The following is a 21,242-nucleotide window of genomic DNA, read 5'->3' as shown; positions in this document are numbered from 1 at the left end:
CACTGGGTCAGGGAGCACCCACCACACACACACACACACACACACACACACACACCGAGTACAACACCAGAGGAAGCGGAAGTGTGAGAGTACAGCGAAGATCATTTCTCAAACGTCCTTGTAGACACGTATTCGGTGAATAGGCTGCAAAATTTAATTAGCTCACAATCTTCAACTGTGTGTCCCTCTGCACTCCACAGGAGTTTCAGCTGAGAAAGGAAGTGCATCCACAAAAGCTTTCCCACAGGAAACATCAGAATTTCCAAGTTTATGTCACTGAACAAGGATTTTTGCAGTGTCTAGGCAAAAAGGGGTGGAAGAGTGAGTCAATTTGGACATAACTGTTAATGAGAAAGAAGTGTATTAAATAAAGAGAATAGAAAAATGCCAGTATTGCGTTTCTTATAGTGTGGGCCCACAACTACCCAAGCGGGACCTCTGTCATAGTATGTCACCCACATCAGGTTGTACTAGTCCTTAAAGTCACATAATGAAAAAGGTTGTCCTACCACAGACGTGGGAACTAAGCTTCCTGCTGAACTCTTTCGCAGACTGTGGTTTGGCCAGGCAGGTGGGACTTTTTGTTGAAAAGGCTGCAATGAGTGCTCTGGCGAGACAAACGTGCATTTTCAGCCCAGTATTTTGACCTCCAATCAACCTATAACCATCATCTGTTCGCATTTTATCATTGTCATGATTTTTTTTTTTTTTAAACAGCATTCCAGCAAATTCTCTAGGCAGTTCTTGAGAGACAGCTTTCTGTTCAGAGCAGGGGAGAGTGTGGGATTACTTTTGCCTGGGGAGATGTTGGTCTGTGAAGTCAAAAATCTTTTTTTCCTTTTTTTTTTTAGATTTGCCTATGTCAGTGCTATAAAATGTGAATATAATTTTTAAATTATCTATAATGGTTTCACTGTTTTGAAATGGTTGTGTAGGAGGTAGATAATGAGGGATAAGGATAACAATGTTGTATTCAAGTATGTTGAGCGTAGTGTTGATGTGTATGAATCCAAAAGAAAAGTGTGTATGTGGAGGCACATCTTTTTGTTCTAAGGTAGCCCCCTCTGTCACGTTTCTCCTCCTTTTTCTCATTAGATGTGATGGAGCAGCCAGGGCTGTGGCCCCCTGTGTATGGCGCCCGGGGCCCACCCTCCCACATGCAACATCCTGCTGTGTACTCCCGATCCCAGTTTCTACGGCAACAGGAGCTATACGCTCTTCAGCAGCACCAACAGCTCCAACATCAGCATCAACATCAGCACCAGAGCCACCCATCACAGCAACCACAAACACAGTCTCAACCTCAGCAGCAGCAGCAGCAGCAGCAGCAGCAGCAGCAGCAGCACAGAGCTACGCATGGCATGGACATGCAACATCAACCCACTCACAATGCACAGGTGATTATAGAGTCAAAATATGCAAGAAACATTAAGATTTTAGCGTAACAAGAGTTTGATCAACATAGATTGACATAGAGATAGACGATGACCATCTATCTGCACATACATAATAGAACAAGTCTCAAGCAGCGTATGTGAGTCATGAATCATCTTAAATTCTCACATGACTATTTAGTCTATTTTTAACTCCCATAATATTTTCCTGGGATATGCTGATTTTCTCACAGGAATGAAGGGAATCACTGAATATAGTCTGCCGAGCAAGTAGCTTTTCTGTCAATGAGTAGATTACAAGGAATTGTTTAATACATTGCTGTTATACAAAACTACTTACTTGAGATCTTCAGGATTTCTTGGGCCCTTCAGCAAATGTAGAAATCAAAATGATTTTTTTTTTTTATGCCATAGATGCAGAAGAGGCCCAATGAGCCCTCAGCTGAGCTAGAGGAACTCATTTCGGAACCCAGAACATCCAAACCCGCCAAGCCCTACTCTTATAACCCATCGCAGAGGAACACCTCTCCCACTGGGGCCTGCGCTGCTCACCTGTCCCCTTGTTGCCAGTCCCCCTCACTGCGACCGCATCCCAAAAGCACTCCTTCAACACCCTGCCCTGCTCCCAGCCCTGCTGCAGCAGCCCCTCACTCGCCTGCCATCAGCCCTGCCCCACCCCAGATGCCCAAGGGGGCCGAATCCCAGGACAAGAGAGTAGAGGGACAGCCCCCACAGGATTATCCAGAGTCTCTGGAGCCTGGTAGGAATAAGCAAAAGCATGTATATGCATACAAAAGTATAAAAATGTGCCTCAGCATTTTACAGCTGGCTTTGATGCATTGCTTGGCTGAAGTATGAGCAACATTGATAAAATCAGATAAAAACCTGTCAAAGAACATGCTGTCTTTAATCAGTTTAAGATGCCACTAGTTACAGATGTTAAGTCAAATAAGTCTGATACAGCAACAAAAAAAGAAAGTGAACTCTAGGATATAGCACTACCTTGTACGTGATACCCAGTGGTAATTGGAATAGCCACTGTTGTTATTAATTCGTTTTTTCTGTTGGTGTTGTAATATGTGTGGGTGGCTCGGTTGGCAAGCCTCTGATTGACTGAACAGCTCAAAGCTACAGAAAATGGCTGCTGGCTGAGCTGAGGCTATCCAGTACTGTTACCTCAGTAATGACTGAGAAACACCTCAGTAGCAGCCCTCGCCTCTCCTCCACCCCCACAGGCAACGCACTCTCTTCATCATCATTAATGTCTAGCTAACGGCCGCCGCACGCCAGAAGAATTGTGTCAGGCGCTCTGATAAACCAAAGGCCTGGCCCACTTCAAATAACACACTCACACAAGGTTGCATGTGGTTCTCTCCCTTCCCCACTGCTGGGACATCAAGGCAGAGTGCCACTTCATTTCCTTTTCCTGTTTTTCACCCCTCGTGACCTCAAAGGTAGCAAGGGGATAATGTTCAGAGGGAGCCTGAAGTGTAAGGATTTTTAGATTTGCATAAAACCTCTACATGTAATGCTCTCTTCAAGAAAAATTGTGCTTTCTGTTGTATATCAGATAAAATATCACTTACAAAATAACGATAATGAGATATTTTTGTGGCAGGCTTTAACAGAATCATTTAGCCAATATTGACAACTGATGAGTCTATTATCTATATTTCTTTCTTTTTATAGACTTGCCTCCTGGATACACCTACCCTGCCATTACAATGGGCTACAGGAGCGGGCCCTCCCCTCAGGATGTTCGACTGGCTGAGCCAGCCGACCTGGAAGCAGTCCAAGTGGAGCCTGCTGAGCATGTTCCCCAGTCTCTCTCCAGCCTTGGGGAGGAGCTAGACTGCCAAGTGGTCAGGCCCCTCTCAGAGCCACTCCCCTCCGAAGAAGTGGAGCAGGAAGAGGAGGAAAGAGTGGTCGACAGAGTTCTAGAACAGAGGGAGGAGGTGGAGGTAGCAGCCAACTATGTGTCTGGGGAGGAGGAGGTAGAGGAACAGGGGCCTGCTGAGGAAGAGGTGCTGGTTTGCCCTCCTGCTGAGAGCCCAGTGTGCGAGGCTGCTTCCTGTCCAGTCCCCCTCTCAACAGAGAAGTCTGAAAGGCCAGAAGCTGTCATCACCTTGGAAGAAGAGGATGATGAGTCAGTAGGTGAGGGGAGCCAAGTTGAGCATGCTCAAAAGGTCAACATGCCTGGAGAGCAGGAGCCAGACCTACCAACAATCATCGAACTTGACCCAGCTTCCCCTGCACCCCCTCAGCCGCAGTCCCCGGCCCCTGAGGGAGCAAAGGACAGCGAGCAGCAGCACACGAACAGGATGACCACTGATGACGTCTCAGTGGATTTTGTGTGTCTTTCCCCTGCCTCAATTCCCTCCCGTAGTCCAAGCCAGGCAACTGTCGCAGTGCCCCACAAACCTCTTGTGCCCTGCTACTGGAGTCTAGAGTTGCTGATCGCTGCTGCCTTCTGTACAGATGTTCCTCCATTTCCCCTGTTCCCTTTAAGCACCCCATCAGTTGCACCATCACAGCCCAACCCCCACCAAGGTATGGAGCTTCTGAGTGAGCTGGCAGATCTGGAGCTGCAACAGCGAAAGCGCACCTGCGGGAGAAGCCAGGGTGAGGGACAGTGGGTCTTCCATTACTCATACACATTAACATGCACACAGAAACACACTGATATCATCAGGATGCAATTCTCTCTTGTAGCTTACACTCCTTTTCCTCTGTTTCCACTGAGACAAAGTCCCACTCCCCCTTCAGGCCTAGCCTTGGTCACTCTGTGTTCCTTCTCAGATACTCCTCTCTTTCAGCTGGTCTCAAGAGCCTCTGGTGGATTCTAACACATCCCCAGAGAAGCTGTCTGCATGCCTGCTTGCCGTTCCTCTTCTTTGGTGTGTTAAAGGCACTTTTATTTCCTAAAAGGCTGTTCTAATGATGAAGAGGCCTCAGGAGAGGGAGAAGAAGCAGGAGGACAGGGCTGAACTACTAGTGAGGGGTGTACAACTCCCTTTCTCACTCCCTCTCTCGCCCTTCCAGTTTTCCATAGGGAGCTGTCTCTGTGTCTCTCCATCCTGCTGCTGTTTGATGCACATGTGCGCATAAAAGCATACACACCCAAACACACATTAAACACACACACAACTGAAAATACACACACTTTAACAACAAGGAAAGAAAGAGACAGAACAATTGGCATTCCTCTCTCCCAAATACAACACTTTACTGAAAGTTAGTGTGTAATCACAAAAGCAGTTGATGTTTTCAGCACCCTGGAGCATTGCCTGGCTAATTAGACCCCATTGTTTTAAAGTGCCTTTAAAAGCTTCCTTGTTTTTCAAAGAGCCGTTTTTTTTTTTTAATTCATGCAAAAGGATGTTTTGTGTTTACCACAGCATCCTAATGCATTTAACTGCTCCCAAACGTGGCTTCTATAAAAAGGGTATCATCAACTGATTCCAGAGTCTGTGATGTTGCCTCTGTGATGTGATACTGTTGACAGCTCAGGTAAGTGGCATATGTCCCAACAACAGTCCTTACCAAAACAAGTACTAAACAAGTGAAGAGAATCAGTATATATTTTTTTATTTATTCATGTAAACATAACACAGTGTCATGTTGTGAACAAAATGTCATGTTCTTCCGTCTCCGTGACTACGCTGCAACCCCTGCTGGCTTAATATGCCCCATTTCCCTCAATGTCTTTCTTCCTCACTATTTATTCACTATATCACACGGTTACTGCTCAACTTATAAGCCACCTGTGCACGTTATGAAGTTGAATGTGCAATCACATGCACAAAACCCCACCATCTTTCTTGCTCACTTTTTACATGAGTTTCAAATTTTTAGAAGTTTTTAGTTCAGTTCTAGTGTCTCTAAATAAAGTATGCATGAACACAATGTGAACCAAATCCTTGTTTCTTCTTTTGTTCCCTAACAGAAGAGGAGTTGCTGATGTTTGACCTTCAGAGCCTTGCTACCCTGGCCACAGCACGTGCACTGGAGATGGGCGCCCAGGAAGGCAGCAGTGCGGGTTCAGGGCGACACTTCCCAGCCCGCAAGATCCTGAATTTACGCAGGAAATGCAGCTGGACACCTCGCAATGAACCAGTAAGACTGCAACTACAGCGTGCTGTTGTTAACATATAGAATCCTAGAGGGTTTTAATGTCTTTCATTTAAATAAATTAATAGACAACCTGGGGGAGAATATGTTAACTTGAATTTTTTAAAGTTGGTTTTAAAGTTAAAAATAACCCCTAATGATGTTTACTTCAGGTGTGCCCGGCCAAAGGTAGCATGGAAACAATGGACGGTCCTGAGCTTGCCATGCGTGTGAAGTTGGCTGAGCTACAGCGTCGCTACAAAGAGAAGCAGAAGGAGCTAGCCAAACTTCAGAGGAAGCACGATCATCAGTGAGTATGACCTTATCCTCCTTTACCTCAAGCTTATCTCCATCCTTCACAATAAAAGATTTCAAAAGAAATAAAAACTCTAGACGCGTTTCTTGTTCAGAGAGGATTCCACTCTGTATTCTTTGCTGTGTCAACCTCTGGAGTTTATATGTTTATATGTGTAGTATCTCACGAGTTCCTCTCTGTCTGTTTGCGTGTGCAAGCAGGAAGGAGGAAACACCTCGCAGCCCAGCACGACGAGGACCGGGGCGGCCAAGGAAGCGGAAACCCACCCTCACCACAGGTCCAGTGTCCTCATCTGAGGGCCAAAGAAAAGTCAAGTGAGTATCAGTCAGCCCATCTCCGCTGGCTGGATATAGTCCAGTCTTGCATGATAAGCCCCTCTGTATCACTGGCATACAGGGACTGGCTCTCATTGGCATAAACAGGAAATGGGGGAATACAGCTGAACCATTCAAGGAATTCCACTTGAACCCTTTCTAATCTAATCAACACTGGCTTTAATTGGTGCTAAATTCTGTTAGTTGTTCGTATGTATGCTAGTACAGAATATTTTTGTTACTTTGTACTTGGTTAAATGGTATTTTGATGCTTTCACAACACTGTTTTTGAAACTTTCATGCCAACAAAGCACCTTTGATTTTGAAAGAAAGAAAAATATTGTATATGCTTGATATCTCATTAAGTTTCAACCCAGCAAAATGTAAATCACAGTGACATTACTGTAGTGCATGTTGAGCTTAGCTGGGCAGGGTACGGGGGTTAGAAGGAGATGACAGGCAGAGGATGTAATTAGACTACTGTGAATTCTTCTGTAATCTGTCCCAGCAGCAGGAATGTGACACACCACTGCCATTACAGTTCCGCAGGGTCACCAGGGGTCAAAAGGATAATGTGACGATCAGACAGTCCAGACACTCAGAGATAAGCTGACATTTAGAGCTTTCATACAACGTGTGTGTCTGAGGAAAAAAAAACAATTAGTGGAATACAGTGAAATGAACAGCAGAATAAAAATAAAGAGGGGGCAGGTATAAAGATTGAGGCATAGTCAAGAAATAAGAATGCTACTTAGAATTGTAATGCAATTCAAAATGTAATGATGACATTTTAAAAAGTGAAAGCATCCACTTTAGTCAAGACAAGGGTACCATTGCAGTTTGGTGGTGGTGCGGGGTAGTGCTTCTGGCTGATAAACCAGAAGGGTCTAGGGGAAAAAGGTTTGCTGTCAGGCTTCAATTAGCCTTGTCATCAGGGTTTGGAAAGGCTTAGAGCACTAAATGTCACCTCGCAGCATTCTCTCTCCATCCATCTTCTCTTATCTCTTCTTTTCTTACTGTGGTTTCTGGGCAACAGTCCATAGTGTTCCCAGTTGCCCCTCTGCAATGTCACCTCCACTCTCCTTCCACCCATGTACCCCTGCCCCCTTGCCAGGCCAGCACTGATCGGAGAGGGGACACTGATGCTGGGTGACAATGACACCCACATGAAAGGGTAACGGGCCAGGGCCCTGCAGCGAAGTGTAGTGGAGGGAGGGCTTGGGCTGACATGGGGGTTGTGGGGTTCTTTACAGGCCACAGTGCAGTAAACTGGAGTCTGTCTCTCTATTGTGTTAAAATTTGAGCCACAGCTAGCCACAGCTCAGGTACTTTTAAGCGTGTAGGCAGCCAGGGTGTACTCCCTTTTGTAGCTGCGGATTTGTGTCTACAATGCAGCAGATAATGACATGACACTTCTGAACATGAACAGGCAAGCAGACTGGGGACTGATTAGCCCCATGTTGCGCTACATGGCAGGGTTATGTAAAAACATGTACTGTGCCTGCCACTCATGCCACTACAAGACGTTGACGCTTGGGTGCTATGATGGAGGGCAGTGGGTCAGTGGGTAACAACCCTGGCATCTAGTATCTCCTTCCTTACCTTATTTTGCTTAAACGTCAGGGAGTTCGGGTGGCAGTGTTTGAGTTAGAGATGCATTCAAGCCTCCCTGCCTATGCATTCTATGCATCCGGCAATTGGTAATGGAGACAGCCGTTTGCTTATGAGCATTTATGCAGGCATTGTTTGTTTTTGTGAGTGCCTCTGTTATTCCTGTGGGTAGAGCACTGGGGTGCTTTGTGGTGCTGCTTTGATTGGGTGGAACGCTGGAGAGAACAACTGAACGCCAGCAAACCCTGCTAATCAATTCTGTTTAATTAGTCACTGTACGCTCAGCCCTACCAACCCCCCACAGAGAGGAGGGACTATGTCACATTGTGTTTGTCAGCAGCAGAAGGCAAGCCGTGGTGGGAATCTGCCTCACGGGGACAACTCACACTTCCCTGCCACCTCTGTCACTCTCCTGTCAGTCAGTGGGCAGACAGCCCAACTCCCCGACAATCACCTTCATTTGCTTCATACTCTGTTACAGACAGGCAATGACACACTCTGATTATGAGATTTACATATAATCGAGGCCAACATACATACATTGCGTCCCTATGCTGAATACACATAAACAGAAAAGTATACAAACATTTGATCCCAAACAATATGTAGTTAAAGAATTGTACGTGGTACAATATGCAAACAAAGAGCTAAAATGAATATACTTTATTTATATTTGTCACATTTAAACACTGCTTACTCTGTAAATTTCCTAGGCCGTACGCACACTAGGAGAGGGGAAGTTAATCTTTTGTTTGAGCATGGCCTGGCTCACGTCGGTGTGGTCTATGGGCAGGCTTCCAGAGGGAAATTCAAGGGCATTCAGAGTGGTTGGCCTGTGATGCTGCTCAGTGTAGGGGAAAGAGTGTGTCACAGTGATATGAAAATGCAACTGGAGAGCTATGATATTCGCTGAGAACAATGGAGCTGCATACAAATGCAATGCCTTCCAACCATTTACTGTATCTTTCAAAGCTATGCAGTGCTTCACAGGCTGCAAGGACACTCCCTAGATATAGCGTTGAGGCTTCCTATGCCACACTGCCCTCAAACAATCCCAGGGTCCTTGTTAGATCCCAGTTTTTCAAGTGTGTGGTTCAGACACTGGACTCTCCTTGTCCTTTTTGTCATTCTGTTCATCAGACAGAGAAAAGAGAGTTATTAGATCCCACAGAGAAGTGACTCAGCTCTGTTTTCCCCTGTGATGTTCTACCCCCTCTTTTTCTTTCAAACCACTGCCATTCTTCTCTAATGAATGCCTCTCCCTTGTTTTGACTGGCAGGTCGATGGGGGCGGGGCTTGCCCTGTCGCCTGAGGACCTAGGAGGGGGCGGAGACAGCCAGAGAAGGAAGAAGAGGCTGTCCAGTCGAGGCTTTGAGCAACTTAACAGTACACAGGTCAGGGTCCCCTTGTCCTCCTTCCTTTTGTCCTCTATCTAAATAGAAATGAAAGAGGGCACTCTTTGTTTCTTTGCGTTTGATATATTCTTTTGTTGCACACTATTTCTAATTAGGTGCTACCCTCAGGAGTCAAATCCTCTGCTCTCCATATATTAATATCTTTTTCACTGGGGCTTCTACTATTCTTTTTTCTTTTCTGTGTTTGAGCAAATGAGAGTCCTCTTCCTCTGACGTTCTGATGCTTTTGCGGCTTCTGCGACCGGGAGTGTAACCTGCTCTCTCTGGCTCTCTTATCTCTCTCTGTTGCAGCAGATAAAAGCACAGGGCTGCAGAAAAAGCAGTCTTCACAGTGTGCTCAGCTCCAAGCTGGCCAGTGATGTGGCTCAGCTCAAACAGAAAGCCCAGGGTAAAAAGAATTTCTCAGGGACTGCCGCTAGGGACAAGGAGGTTTCGCCCTGCAACTCCAACCCCAAGCATGGGCACAGAAGCCAGGGCACAAGCAAAGTTGAATCCCGGCGAGAGTCTGGGGGACAAAGTGACACAGGTAGATACTGGCAATCACAATATTGATTGCACCTCACACTGCTTGGTTCATTCATTCAGTTACACACTGTTGAATACCTAAAGTTTCACCAACAGTTGTTAACTTAGATTTGAACTGTGGCTGGTTGTGCAAATTTTCTCAGCAGCCAGTGTGGACAGTGGCCCCCTGGAGAGCTGGACTGGACTGGTGCGACGTGGACGTAAAAAGGGATCCACCACTCTGACACAGGGTTCCTCCCGTCTGAGCCAGCCCAGACCAAGGGTTCTCCGTGGCCAGACGCAGGACGCAATGCCGGAGGGAGAGAGCTCCCCTGCAGAGAGTGACTCCTCAGATCAAGGTGAGGAAGTGAATACTGAGAGTTTGTTATGAGGAATATACAGTTATAGGTAATGAAACTGGACACAGCAACCCGTGGCTAGCGGTAAACATTGTCCTCTCGTAACAAGAAAGACCCGGGCTTGATTCCTGGTCTTGACCCTTTCTGTATGAAGTCTGCATGTTTTCCTGTGTTGACGCTTATGACTTCTGGCTTCTCTCGTTTACTCCCACATAGACAGACAAGTGAGGTGATCAGGGACTTCTAATTGCCTAGCTATTAAACTGCCACTTGTTAAGGGTCTTCTGCGTGGCCGAAAAGACTCTATAAACATTTTGTATTTCTGTGTACGGTTAATGTGTGCAGTGCTTAAAGCACATTTAACTTGTTTCAAGTTAATAATAAAGACACAACCCCTGACATTATTATATCTGACCAGAGGATTGCTTACACACTGAATCAAGTATCCTCTTAAGATGTGCAATGCCAGTTTAAGCCCAGCATGCTTTATGTTAATTTGTAAATCCCTTTAAAAGCATCAGAAGTGAGTGAAAAGGTGTTGATGAATGTCTTGTATCAGACAGGGGTGTGCATGGACATTCAACACCTCAGTGATCAACCTTGTTGGCTGATCTGAGCTAGATGTGCAGCCACAGCTGTGGACACTTGCCTGTGAGAGGCTTTGACAGCCCTGGAGACTAGCTGACTGGGCCAAAGAGCTGCTTGAGAAAGTGCAGTGACTGACACACACACACACACACACACACACACACACACACACACACACACACACACACACACACACACACACACCCTACAACACTAGCTCCATAGCATGTGGGTTCGCACCAGGAAATACCGCTGAGGCAAAGCACTTCATACATCATTTCTATGAACAGTAAACTATTTACTTAAATGCTAATGAAGTGCCTGTGAAATGATGGAGAGGAAGTTAAAGAACTTCACTGGTTGGTAATGACTTAAAGAGGTGGATCTGATAAGCCAAGTGAGTTCATAAAACCCACCTAATAGTAGAATATCTATGTTATATTGTTTGCTATCTCCTTTAGAAGATGAAGAAGAGGAAGGCAGTTATGATACTGATGAAGGTCAAGACTACAAAAACCAACCCTCCAGAGACGTCACTTCTAGCTCGTCTGTGACAGGTCCAAGTCCCTCATCTGTTGTAAAACTGGAGGCCAATCAGAAAGCCAGGAACAAAAAACAGAGGCAGGAGCTTTATGGTAAGACTGTCCTTTGAAACTGATTTATAAGTCCACAAAGCTGCCCCACATCTCCATGGGAAGCATCTGTTTTGTGCTTCTCCTCCTGTCTCGTTAGCTCAGTCTAAGTCTGTTTCTCTAATTAAACTGCCCAGGCTCCCAGAGTTTGTCTGGAGCAGAGGGGGAGGTCAAAGTAAAGAAGAAGCCCCCCTGTAGGATGGGCCTGGCCACTGCAGTCAAAAACCACCGTGAAAATCACCGGCCTGAAGGGGTTAGAAGGTCATGTGGACCTAGGTCTAAGGAGCCTCGGTGGGGCGGCCTTGGGACCAGAGGCAACCGCTACCGGAGGAGCATGGGACTGGCCACCTTCCCGACCACAAGTGAGAGGCTAAAGAGAGCGACCCGCAAGAGCACCATGTTGAGAGGAGCAATCAACAAGGTTAGAAGAAACTAGTTTGATAGAAATTTTGATATCCTGAATGAGAAAAGCTGAGAGCACTAATGTTGCTTACATTTTCTAGGACAAGGAAATTATACAACAAATAGCAATGAAAAAAATTCAATCAAAATAAATGTAATAGTCTGGACATGATATGCCCACAATTCAAAAGTGGTTTTGAGCCATTACAGCCTCCCTGAAATGTCAGATTTAACCTTAACCATAAAAGCAGCCACACATAATAGGCACTCTGCACGCAACTTGCTACTAAACGGTTTTGGTTGACTTATCACATTGTCATCACAGAAATGCTCATGATAGTAAAACTTCTAGCAGAGCCTGGCAGGTATCAAGGATGAAACATTTTTATAATTTGTTCATGCAAATTTTCAATTATACCTACAGTTTAATTAGTGAATGTGAAAAAAACTTGATTTAATTGCACTTGCAAATTAGAAATATGTCCCCTTGACTGACTAATTCATACCCTCAAAGGACTTAAATTGTGCATACCATTTTGCACATAAATTATTACTTACCATTTGTGTGGATAAACGTTGTACCCATTTCTGCTTTCCCTTGCACTAACTGGGACAATAATCTTGAGTGCTTGCCGAGACACACGTCACACATTCACCACTCATCTTGTCAACTTTCACAGAGGAGAAGTTGCTGGTCAGTCGGGGCCACACCTTCACAGACTGAGGAGGGCAGCAGGAGCCGAAGGAGCAAGGACCAACAGGTATCAGTCAGAGTGAATTCAAGAATCTGTCAATCCTCACTCAGGAAATTAGGCACATGCAAATCACCAAATATATTCCAATCTTATGAAAATGCAAGCCTTCATACATTCTCTTAACAATTCTGCTGGAGTCTTACTGTCCTAGAATTCTCACCCTGAGGACCGTTACAGTAGAACTATTAAAAGTACTTAGCACATTACACATAGCCCAACCTCCTGCTAAGTAATCTTAGGGGAGGAGAGGATGGGAGAGGAGCTGTGGGAACGGAGAGTGGCTCACACCTTCTGCTGTGATAGAGTGAAAAAATGTTAAAGTAAAATGGCTACTGATAAGACATGGTACAGGCACTGTGAAGTCCCTTGTGGTTAACTGTAGCATGCTAAACAATTTCTCCTTTCCTCTATCACACTTTCTGTCTCCACATTTGTTTTTTTTTTAATCCATCCCTGCATCCATTTATTCTTCTCTGCTTCCCTTCTGTTAAATTCTACAGCCAAAGGGAAGAGCAGTGAGCCGGTTGCTGGAGAGCTTTGCGGCTGATGAGGGCTTTCAGATGGATGGCAGCAGCTTCTCAGAAGAAGAGGAGGACAGCAGCTGTTCACACAACAACAAAATCCCTGAAAGTAAGAGATAACACTGGATTTCTCGCAACATTGTTTGAAGCAGGAGATCGTTTCCATGATGTTGAAATATTAATTGTGATGTTTGCTTTTCTTTATGTAGTTCCTAACTGTGTCCTAACCAAAGAACTCTTAACTGACGGACTGAAGGTGCTCATCTCCAAGGAGGATGAGCTTCTCTACGCTGCCAGGGTCAACACTCTGGAGCTCCAAGACATGTAAGCCCATGTGGTTCAAGTGATGTTTTCAGTAGACATTTAGATAAGGCAATACTACATTTTTGCAAATGTTATGAATATACCTTTACCTACTAATTAACAGACTCAAATTACTTCAGTCTTTCAAATTACGGTGAAATAATTACACCCGTCAGTGTTAATTCTGCACATGCGCTAAAATGAAGTAAAGCTTGCAAAAAGTGGTCTATGTAGTGGTTGAGGCATGGCCAGTACTGGTAGGAAATCAAATTAATGAATTATCCTGGAGGCTAATATGTCTTTCTAGACATCAACCCATCATAAAACAAATCATGAACTCTAGATTTATTGGGGTAGGCATCTTTACAATCAAGAAAATTTGGAATTTTGCACGAGAGGACTAGAAATTATCACAAGTATCCATATTTTTGCCTCTTTTATTTCTCTTCACATCTTTCTTCCTTACATACTAAACCCTACATAGTCCCATACCCAGCTCTGAGTGTCAATAGGGCTCCTCTGGCTTAAACAGAGAAGAGGTGCTATAACACCACCAGAGTGAGAATAACATATGACATGGGATCCAAGCAAGTATAATACAAGCATTTAAAAAAAAGAGCCTCATCTTTTTCTCTCTCTGCTGTGCCTTTTCTGTAGCTTTAGCATTGTTATCGATGGTGAAAGAGGAAACCGCCCAAGAATCTATTCACTGGAGCAACTGCTACAGGAAGCTGTAAGTTCACCCCACTGCACTAAAACACTCTTTGTTATAAGAAAAACCATCACTTGCTTGGTCTTCCGAAGTCACTCAACGCTTCTATTTTTTTTTTTTGAACATCCTTCTCACCCTGATTGCATTTCTCCGTTGCCTTCCAGCCTTTCTGTGGCTCTGTCAGTCCCTATGCTTTTCCTCTTCCAACCTCCTTTGACTGTGTCTTAGGGTCATTGAAGCCATCTTAACCTCTTAAGTGAATATGAACAGATGGGAGGCAGGATCTTTAGGTTTTATGTGTGTGAATTTCTGTTAAACCCAAAACAGAAATTCACAATTGAAAATTCTGTGAATTTTTGTTAAACACAGCTCTGTGTGAGGGTGGGATAATCCAACTAACATCCGATCCATTCATGTTTTTGGAGTTTTTGGCCCAAAGTAACAAAGTTGTTTAAAGGCTCAGATCGACATAGACAGTGTAAGAAGAGAAGCTAGCTAATGACGACCCAGAGTGATTCAACAGTGTAGGGCTATCAAGCTATTATAAGACATACATCTATTTCACAATAACATTGTTCACCCCTTTAATTTTTTCTTTTACACATTACCTGGGGTGTTTGGCTTTTTTTTTTTTTTTTCCCAAATCTAGACCAAAAGATCATTTGAATTTTGCACTTCTCGCTTAGTTTCATGTTAGATAATCTGTAATTTTATCTTAAGTCATCTATGTAATGAGACAAAATTATACATTGTAGAAACCACAGCACAATTTTGGCTAGTATTCATTTGCATTAGGTAATCTGCGCTTCCCGGTGTGCTTTGCATCCGGAATGGAGTGTTAGTGTTCACTGCAGCAGGTGACCTTTGTCCCATTTTTTTTTTTTTTAACTGAGTGGATACTGGTCTCTATGCACTTATAGCAGCTGGGTCACCTAACGCAAAGCTGTCATCACCCACATCTTCTCCAACTGTGGAAATAAGTCTCCACGACTGCCAAACAGAGCACAGGACATTGTGTTTACAAACAATGGAGTGTCCGAAGATGATGACCTTGATAGATTAGAGCAGAGTTTAACTGGTATGATTTTGCCTTCGATTACTCACAAAAAGGAATGCAAGATAACTGTGCTGGGACCTTATCTAACATGGTCTTGTGATCATATTTCATCTAACATTCTTAATGATAAAGTAGCAATTATTACAACTACACAAATGTTATACTAGACACGGCGGATTTTCCTGTTATTATGTTTAAGTGCAGCATGTATGGAAGTGATCTACTTACACTGAAAGTCATGAGCAATTAATGTCCATACCCTTAATGTTTTCAATCAAAGCTGAATAAAATATTCAGTATATATTGTGAGAAAATGTCTCATGAAACCTGTGTTCAAAGTTAACTGAGAATAATATATCATGGGTGCAGAGGATTGAATTACACTTCTTACTTCTGACTTCCAATTACTTCTTGTTTGTTTAGGTATAAATCCACGAACACCCATAAAAGAAGTCCAACGTGTTATTATTGTTTATATATTCCCATTGGCTAAGACTTACCATAGCATTCAACTCTCCCCCTCACACATACTGTTCGAGTCCTTTTATTATCTGACTGCTTAACTCCCCCTTTTCTCATGTATGTAAACATGCTCATACGATCAATGTTAGTTTCCCCACAAAGCCTTCTCACAGTGTTGTTTTCTCTCTCGCTTTCTCTCCTGGAAGTTCTACACCAAGCACTTCTGGCAACTTTATTCTTATCTAAACACTCATTGGATAGCAGCTGGTTCTAATTATTCCATACTTCCGCTTCTCTTGTCTTTAAATTAGTTCAAAAGCCATTTATTTGACTCTGACACCAATACCCTGATTTTCACTGAGCTCCTTCTCCCTACACCATGCGCACGCATGCACGCAACAGACACACACACCTCATCAGTCAAAGGGTCCCTCGCCATGGCAACAGTAAATGAAAGCAACCTGAAAGAGCCCCCACTGAGTGGCGGATGCTGGGGCTGCCTGCATTGTCGGAGGGAAGATCTGGCAACCTGCAATCACAAACCCTCTATTCAGGCCCTCTTTAGTATTACTCAGCAAGTCAGGATTTACTGCATCATGGCTTCCGTTCTTTTCAGCCCTGACTGGCACATTGGCATGAGATAAGTGCCGCTTGGAAACCTGGCACAGTGGCTGCCCATGCACAATGCTCCATTGCTCTCACACTGTGTGTGTGTGTGTGTGTGTGTGTGTGCAGCCTGTAATGAATCTTACTTATGTTTTGGTCTGGCTTTCAGGTCCTGGATATACGTCCAGAGTCGGAGACCATGCTCAGTGAAGGAACCAGGGTGTGTGCTTACTGGAGCGAACGCTCACGCTGCTTATATCCAGGCTATGTTCGCAGAGGTGAGACATCAACTTTTTCTCTCTCTTTTTTTCCTATGTATCCTCTGTATCTGCAACTTTATACTTAGTTGCATGCACATACAATCACTTTTTTAGTACACCTGAGGAAGTGCATTTTTGTCCCTTGCAGGTGGTTCATCTGATGAGGGGAAGCAGGGAGGAGTGATGGTAGAGTTTGATGATGGAGACCGAGGGAAGATTTCTCTCCCAAACATCCGCCTCCTGCCTCCAGGATACCAGATTCACTGTGGGTGTTTCCTCTCTTTGTAACTGGGAATTTGCCCTTTCATGTTACAGTGTATTGTCTACCTGTAACTAAATGCTAATAATCTTCTACCCCTTGTCCTTAAGGTGGGGAACAATCTCCTGCCCTGCTGGTACCCAGTGGGACAACAGCCAAGAGAAGCTCCAGTCTGGAGCAGGCCCCCATCAGTGACAGACCCTCTGACAGACTCAACACTATCAATACTCTAACCAACAGTCAAACTCTAACTGTTCACAAAAGAAGACCAGGTAAGTACGAGAATTACGCAAGAGTTCAATCAATACATCTTCAACACAGTGTCAAAATAAACTGAGCAGCAGCAGATTTACAACAGGACATATTGTGGGGCTTTTGCACTGGACTGTGTACAGTATTTACAAATGAAAGAGTCATACTTAATCATTTATGAAATATTGCTAAAACTTATTACATCTGTTTTCCTCATTCTAGGGAGACCAAAGGGCTCTGGGAAAAAACAAAAGCAACAGCAGCAGCAGGCTGAGAATGCCAATAAAAATCCTTCACCTTTCTTGGGATGGCCCTCATTGGCCAACAGCAGGAAGAGGTCGTCGGACAATCTGTTTCAGCTCAACGGGGCACCCAGGAAGGTCTTGAGAGGGAAGGAGGATGACCTATTCCCCTTGCCTCAAACCCAGCCACTGGCCTCCTTCCCAACAAAGGGCCTTTTCAGCAGCAGCTCCTTTGAGGTGGACTCCTTCAGCAGCATTGCAAATGGCTACTCCTCCTTCTGTACTCAGTCTACAGGGCCAGGTCCAGGTTTATCTCTGGGCCCAAGAAGTGGGCTGTATGGCCAGAAGCGCAGGCAAGATGAGCTGGTTATGCCAAGAGGAAGGAAGTCTGGACATGAGTTCCTCGTCAAGTTAGATCATGAAGGAGTGACTTCCCCCAAGACAAAGAACAGCAAGGCTCTGCTGTTGCGAGGTGGATCCTCCAGTGAGAGTAGTATGCCCAGGACAGAGGCATACTCCCACCCAGTCCTACTGGTCAAAGACAACAAAAAAGGTGGTGCCTCCAGAGTCGAACTTCTCCTGAAAGGAACCACACCCCAAAGAAAGCCTTCCCCTTCTCTGCGTCTGGGGGAATATGGTGACTTGGGCTTCAGTTCCCACCGAGAGTGTCACAGCTCCTACTCTGATCTGGATGATGATGATGAAGAGGAAGAAGAGGAAGAGAGAAGGAGGGCTGCACTGGCTGCAGCCTCAGAAGGACTAAGGACGGCTGGCCGTTTCCTCTCTCGTTTCTCTGTCTCCTCCTCCTCTTCTGGTTCTTCCAGCTCCTCTTCTTCAGGATCTCTCTCCAGTTCCAGCCTGTGTTCCTCTGACAATGATTCATCCTATAGCTCAGAGGATGAGGACAGTTCTACACTAATGCTGCAGAGTTGTCTGTCTTCCCAGCGGGGGCTCTTGCAACCATCTGAACCCTCCACTTCTTCAAGGCCGCATCAGCACTCCTTTGTGGCCAAAGCTGTGGCTGTTTCCAGTGCCAAAGGAGGCCCCGCTGACCAGATGTCCAACAGCAAGTCTTCGAAAAGGAAAGAATGCACCAGCTCCACATCTAAACCTAAGGAATTCATGAAGAAACCTAGGATGCTTCCAGATGACTCCTCGTTTATTCCAAGGCCCAAGATATCTGCATTCCTAGCAGGACGACAAATGTGGAGGTGGTCAGGAAACCCTACACAGGTGAGAATACCCTATCCATGTTTCTACTGCATGCCATCAATGTAGCAAAGATTTTCCTTCTTTTCTTGTCACCAGAGGTCAAGAATGGTCAATAATCATCATCATTATCAAAGAAGACTGGCTAAAGTTTCTATTTTCCACAGAGGCGGGGTCTAAAGGGCAAGGCAAAGAAGCTTTACTATAAGGCCATTGTACGAGGCAGAGACACAGTGAGAGTGGGAGATTGTGCTGTGTTCCTCTCAGCTGGACGTCCTAACCTCCCATACATTGGTCGAATTGAGAACTTCTGGGAATCCTGGACCTCCAGTATGGTGGTCAAAGTCAAGTGGTTCTACCACCCTGAAGAGACCAAGCTGGGCAAGAGGCATCGAGATGGCAAGGTAAGTCATAATTGAGGTTGCAACTTTATGGAGATTGTTAGTTGGTATTTGTAGTATATGAAACTTTTCAAATGACATCATTCTTTCTTTGTTGGTTATGATGATGCAACTAACCCTGTCTTTTTCCTATCCAGCATGCCCTGTACCAGTCGTGTCATGAGGATGAGAATGACGTCCAGACAATCTCTCATAAGTGCCAGGTGGTGAGCAGGGAGGAGTACGAGTGTCTTACTCGCATTCAGAAGCCGAACAGTACCTCCTCAGACCTCTACTACCTGGCTGGGACGTATGACCCCACCACTGGTCAGTTGGTCACTGCTGAAGGGGTTTCAATCCTGTGCTGAGCCTCCACGAGGACACTACTGAAGGACTCCTCTGGAGAAAGAATAAAAGTCCATGACTTTACCTACAAGACAGTCCAGCCTTGGAAAACAAGAAGTGTTCTTTGGGTATGCCTCAAGGACCCATGGACTAAATGTCAGCACCAAAGCAGGGCTGTCTGAGGTTAAACACTGGAGTCTATTGGCGTCTAACAATGTTAGAAGTGAATGGGATGTCCATAACTGGTTGATCCTTTCAAGAAGAATAGCAGAAAGTCTGGATCTTCCTGGGCATCACAAAATTCAATAAGTGGCGTTTCAATCGTCTAATCTTTTTTTACTAGATCCCATGTGATTGACTGGTTTTAGGACTCATGCTTCCAGCTCCTATCATATGACACCAAAGGAGAGCTGAGATTGCATTGGACTGTGCAAAATAACATGAGGCTGAATAGTCTCAGCGGACCAATTCTTTAAAGGTAGCCTTACCTGAGGGAATGGAAACATAAGTGAGGCATGGGGTTCTCCCTAGACCTCTTCATTCCAGGGAAGTTGAAAACATGTAAAGGATGTAAAGTTGATGTCTGTAAATATTTTGAAATTTTCCCAATCAAGCCATACACTTCAGTACCTCTCGCCTGTCTTAACTGTTCAGGTGTACATTGTACAGTTCAATTATTGTATTGTTGTCTGTTGTCTATATGTACATAAAAGCTATTTTATATAGGAGTTTATTGTATATATATGAGATGTATCTTTCCATGTTTGCGATTGATTTATTTTTATATGGGTGTAGAATACATTACCTTGTTTTTCCTTTGCTTTGGGAAGTCAAGATTGGAGATGTTAGTGTTGCACTGCATATGCCCTGCTGAGACAGACAGAGACAGACAGAGCACAGACAAAGACAGAAGGATTTAGTCTACAACAGGACAAGACTCACTTTCTGAGAGAGGGGGGGTCATCCTGTTTAAAAAAAAAACAGGTCAAGTGGCTTTTGGTATAAGTGTTCTGTTACTTTGCTTTTTTGTTATCCTATTTAAAAAAAAACAACTTTTTTTTAATTTATGTACCTCTCAGTTGGTCATCATCACAAGGCAGATCCCACTGGACTGCAATCACGGGTCACAAATAATTTAAGAGTAAAGATATGAGTACACCATTATGCCACAATATTTGTGTGTGATGAGTGTCCTGGAGTCATTATAATCATGTCCACACAAATCAATTTAGAACAAGACTGAGTCTTTTAATTTGTTAAATGTGCATTGCACTCATGAATGCACAGTTTAGCACATTACTTACAAAATACCAAAGTGTCTTTATTATCTTTATTTCCTTTATTTAAATTTAACATACGTCAAGCACCTGTACTGAACTCAAATCAGAAATCACTGTTAACGTGGAACACTTGTCCTTGCATATACTTGCGTATATATTGGCTTTGCATTGTGACAATGGTTTCTTGCACATGTACCTGCAGTTTTGTTTAGTACAAAAATATGCAGCAAAAGGCCACCTGGGCGTGTGACTGTGAAGGTCAAGGTACTGACAAAGTAAGATGTTGAGTGCTGACAATTTGTTGGAATTAGTCTATTTTAGTTTCATCAGCCATCTGTGTCTATTTTGTACAGTACACGCACATACTCAATGCTAACTGTGAAGGACAATCAGATTCACAAAGCAATGGACATAGAGTAGGTTCACTCAATCTGAAAATACTCACATTTATTTAATTTGTGCCAAGTGCATTTTGTCTGTTTTTGTTTTGTTTATGCAATCCTGAGTATTCTTTGATCACAAAGTTTTATTTTGTTCGCCAACATTTTATTTATTGTCAATGTTGCTGTTCATGCCAAGAGCGCTTTATGGGAATGTGACATTGTTTTTCTTGGTGTGATGTCGCATTTGCAGTTCTTAAATAAAACTGGTCTTATAGAGGCCATCTAGTGAAAAGAAATAAAGCAACACTGGATTCTTCTCCACAAACCTCTGTGAATTAATTCTATTATTTTGGCTCTGTCTCCTTCATCTTACTGCATCTGCCATGTCCCAGCAACACATTTATGTTAAACCCAGCATTTTTGCACTTACTTCGCCTATTTCCAAAACTTAATTTTATTAGACTGTGTAAAAAATTATTTTGCTCTGCTTTAAAGTTGCTATGTGTAAGTTTCTGCTATTGTTACATAGCCAACATTAGGATTAACTGCTGTTTACATACGAACAGCTTCA

At 44.1% G+C, this 21,242-nt stretch overlaps 1 protein-coding gene and 1 long non-coding RNA gene across 13 annotated transcripts in view; one reads left to right on the top strand and one right to left on the bottom strand.

Moving 5' to 3' along the window:
* The window catches only part of LOC120804585 (BAH and coiled-coil domain-containing protein 1), a 63,083-nt gene extending 43,347 nt beyond the window's left edge, over positions 1 to 19,736 (top strand). For 8 of the 11 annotated variants that reach the window (XM_040154094.1, XM_040154093.1, XM_040154114.1 and 5 more), the window contains 21 exons: positions 1,096 to 1,397; positions 1,809 to 2,154; positions 3,084 to 4,016; positions 5,341 to 5,510; positions 5,678 to 5,814; positions 6,021 to 6,134; positions 9,025 to 9,139; positions 9,452 to 9,686; positions 9,829 to 10,023; positions 11,073 to 11,246; positions 11,381 to 11,664; positions 12,326 to 12,406; positions 12,901 to 13,030; positions 13,131 to 13,245; positions 13,882 to 13,957; positions 16,231 to 16,339; positions 16,470 to 16,586; positions 16,691 to 16,852; positions 17,055 to 18,307; positions 18,451 to 18,687; positions 18,822 to 19,736. In XM_040154094.1, the coding sequence (XP_040010028.1) occupies positions 1,096 to 1,397; positions 1,809 to 2,154; positions 3,084 to 4,016; positions 5,341 to 5,510; positions 5,678 to 5,814; positions 6,021 to 6,134; positions 9,025 to 9,139; positions 9,452 to 9,686; positions 9,829 to 10,023; positions 11,073 to 11,246; positions 11,381 to 11,664; positions 12,326 to 12,406; positions 12,901 to 13,030; positions 13,131 to 13,245; positions 13,882 to 13,957; positions 16,231 to 16,339; positions 16,470 to 16,586; positions 16,691 to 16,852; positions 17,055 to 18,307; positions 18,451 to 18,687; positions 18,822 to 19,031 (5,495 nt within the window). In that variant the 3' untranslated portion in view covers positions 19,032 to 19,736. The remainder of the gene's footprint in view (positions 1 to 1,095; positions 1,398 to 1,808; positions 2,155 to 3,083; positions 4,017 to 5,340; positions 5,511 to 5,677; positions 5,815 to 6,020; positions 6,135 to 9,024; positions 9,140 to 9,451; positions 9,687 to 9,828; positions 10,024 to 11,072; positions 11,247 to 11,380; positions 11,665 to 12,325; positions 12,407 to 12,900; positions 13,031 to 13,130; positions 13,246 to 13,881; positions 13,958 to 16,230; positions 16,340 to 16,469; positions 16,587 to 16,690; positions 16,853 to 17,054; positions 18,308 to 18,450; positions 18,688 to 18,821) is intronic. The other 3 variants (XM_040154105.1, XM_040154124.1, XM_040154132.1) reach the window with 3 other exon arrangements.
* LOC120804683 overlaps positions 5,941 to 21,242 on the bottom strand; it is a 45,326-nt gene continuing 30,024 nt past the window's right edge. Inside the window, exons 3-5 of one of the 2 annotated variants that reach the window (XR_005709469.1) lie at positions 19,814 to 19,875; positions 19,497 to 19,543; positions 18,164 to 18,262 (exon numbers count right to left, since the gene is read on the bottom strand). This is a non-coding gene — a long non-coding RNA (uncharacterized LOC120804683). Of the gene's footprint in view, positions 6,113 to 18,163; positions 18,263 to 19,496; positions 19,544 to 19,813; positions 19,876 to 21,242 lie in introns of those variants that run through there. The other variant, XR_005709468.1, reaches the window with a different exon arrangement.

This window comes from Xiphias gladius, chromosome 3, assembly GCF_016859285.1.
Source record: "Xiphias gladius isolate SHS-SW01 ecotype Sanya breed wild chromosome 3, ASM1685928v1, whole genome shotgun sequence".
NCBI classification, from domain to species: Eukaryota; Metazoa; Chordata; class Actinopteri; order Istiophoriformes; family Xiphiidae; genus Xiphias; species Xiphias gladius.
Note: the sequence above shows the minus strand (reverse complement) of the source record. Positions and strands in the feature narration are given on the sequence as shown.